At 47.6% G+C, this 2,129-nt stretch overlaps 1 protein-coding gene across 1 annotated transcript in view; it reads right to left on the bottom strand.

Moving 5' to 3' along the window:
- Nucleotides 1-842: 842 nt before the first annotated feature.
- Nucleotides 843-2,129, bottom strand: part of LOC118383055 (collagen alpha-1(XIV) chain-like) — a gene marked incomplete at its 3' end in the record, with an annotated part of 1,454 nt that continues 167 nt past the window's right edge. Inside the window, exons 1-3 of the mRNA XM_052502718.1 lie at nt 2,129; nt 1,208-1,274; nt 843-1,063 (exon numbers count right to left, since the gene is read on the bottom strand). The exon at nt 2,129 is cut by the window's right edge and continues 167 nt beyond it. Coding sequence (XP_052358678.1) covers nt 843-1,063; nt 1,208-1,274; nt 2,129 — 289 coding nt within the window. The remainder of the gene's footprint in view (nt 1,064-1,207; nt 1,275-2,128) is intronic.

Genomic DNA, 2,129 nt, shown 5'->3' with positions numbered 1-2,129 from the left:
CTGGTTCAGGCCAGGGAATCAAACTCACAACCCTGGTGTTGGAAGTGTCATCCTCTACCAACTGGTTCAGGCCAGGGAATCAAACTCACAACCCTGGTGTTGGAAGTGTCATCCTCTACCAACTGGTTCAGGCCAGGGAATCAAACTCACAACCCTGGTGTTGGAAGTGTCATCCTCTACCAACTGGTTCAGGCCAGGGAATCAAACTCACAACCCTGGCGTTGGAAGTGTCATCCTCTACCAACTGGTTCAGGCCAGGGAATCAAACTCACAACCCTGGCGTTGGAAGTGTCATCCTCTACCAACTGGTTCAGGCCAGGGAATCAAACTCACAACCCTGGCGTTGGAAGTGTCATCCTCTACCAACTGGTTCAGGCCAGGGAATCAATATAAAACATATAACATACTAGAAAGTCATTGAATTCTGATACAAATGATCAGATACTAGAAAGTCATTGATTCGTGCTACACGTTAGCGTGGCTACAGTGTGAATGGGAAGCCGAAGTTTAAGGTGTGGATATAGAGCAAGGTAATATACTGGTTTGTTATGGCCATCCAATGGCTTCTAATGAAGCAATAAGGCATGAGGAAGTGTAGTATACGGCCAATATACCACGGCTAAGGGCTGTTCTTATGTAAGACACAACGCGGAGCGCCTGGACACAGCCCTTAGCCGTGGTATATTGGCCATATATCACAAACCCCCGAGGTGCCTTACTGCTATTATAAACTGGTTACCAACATAGTTAGAGCAGTAAAAAAAAAATGTTTTGACATACCCGTGGTATATGGTCTGATATATCACATCTGTCAGCCAATCAGCATTCAGGGATCGATTCACCCAGTTTATAATGATGTATAAAAACACTGTACCTCTCTCCCCCGGTCGTCCATCCTGTCCGTTGGTCCCAGGGAACCCTGGTCTGCCTGTGGGCCCCCCCTCTCCCTGTGGCCCTGGCAGACCCCTGCGACCGGGCTCTCCTGGAGGTCCCGGTACCGTCCTCACAGACACTGACTGGCTGGGGATCTGGTTCAGGATGGAGCTGTAGCGAGACAGGTGACCTGTGGGAGGAAGAGAGGAGGGGAGGGGATGGAGAGGTTTTGGGAGGAGTCGGATGAGAGATTGTTGTAGAGAACAGTATGTATGGACAAAAATATCTAGAGAGAGAGAGAAAGAGAGAGAAAAAAGCTGGGTTGAGAACTCACTCTGAATCAGTTGCTCACACACTTGGCGTGCTAAGGCCCTGACGGTAGCTTGAGACTGCAGGTCTCCCTACAAAACAAGAAAAAAGCACTGGATTGACACAGCTACACGTTCGCACACACACACACACACACACACACACACAGAGAGAGAGAGAGAACACTCCCAGGGGGCATGTTTAATGAACTAGTCTGTGTGTGTGTGTGCGTGTGTGTGTGTGTGTGTGTGTGTGTGTGTGTGTGTGTGTGTGTGTGTGTGTGTGTGTGTGTGTGTGTGTGTGTGTGTGTGTGTGTGTGTGTGTGTGTGTGTGTGTGTGTGTGTGTGTGTGTGTGTGTGTGTTTAATAACTCCACTCCACCTCTAACTCTGAGGCCGGGGGCCTTTTGTGTTGAAGTCTCCCAACAATCCAAGAGACTGACCAGAAAATAACACAGAGCTTTAATCTCACGAAGCAAAGAGGTTTTGATCCAAGGCTATTTAACATGAGCACAACATCCCCCTAAAAGGCTTGAATAAGCACAGTGTACCTGAATGTCTGGGCTTTGATTTACATGTAACTGTTCTAGCAGGTCTTGCATGAACTCCTGGAAAAAACACTGTGGAGCTATAAACCGAGGGAGGAAGGCAGAGAGCTGTGAAGAGACACCTGCATCCCAAACAGCACCTTAGACCCTATATAGTGCACTACTTATGACCAAGACCCATAGGGCTCTGATCAAAAGTAGTGCACTATATAGGGAATATGGTGCCATTTGGGATGGATGTTTCATCTGAGACACAGGGCTGTTAGAGAGCCTCTTAATCCCGGAGATGATAAACTGCAATTATGGCTGATTTGAGGTTTGAAGCTACGGAAGTATTTCTACACTCCACTTGAATATAAACTGTGTCTGAAATGAAGCATTGGTCTGAGAGTGAACTTACC

Source organism: Oncorhynchus keta, unplaced genomic scaffold (genome assembly GCF_023373465.1).
Source record: "Oncorhynchus keta strain PuntledgeMale-10-30-2019 unplaced genomic scaffold, Oket_V2 Un_contig_16010_pilon_pilon, whole genome shotgun sequence".
Classification (NCBI taxonomy): Eukaryota; Metazoa; Chordata; class Actinopteri; order Salmoniformes; family Salmonidae; genus Oncorhynchus; species Oncorhynchus keta.
Note: the sequence above shows the minus strand (reverse complement) of the source record. Positions and strands in the feature narration are given on the sequence as shown.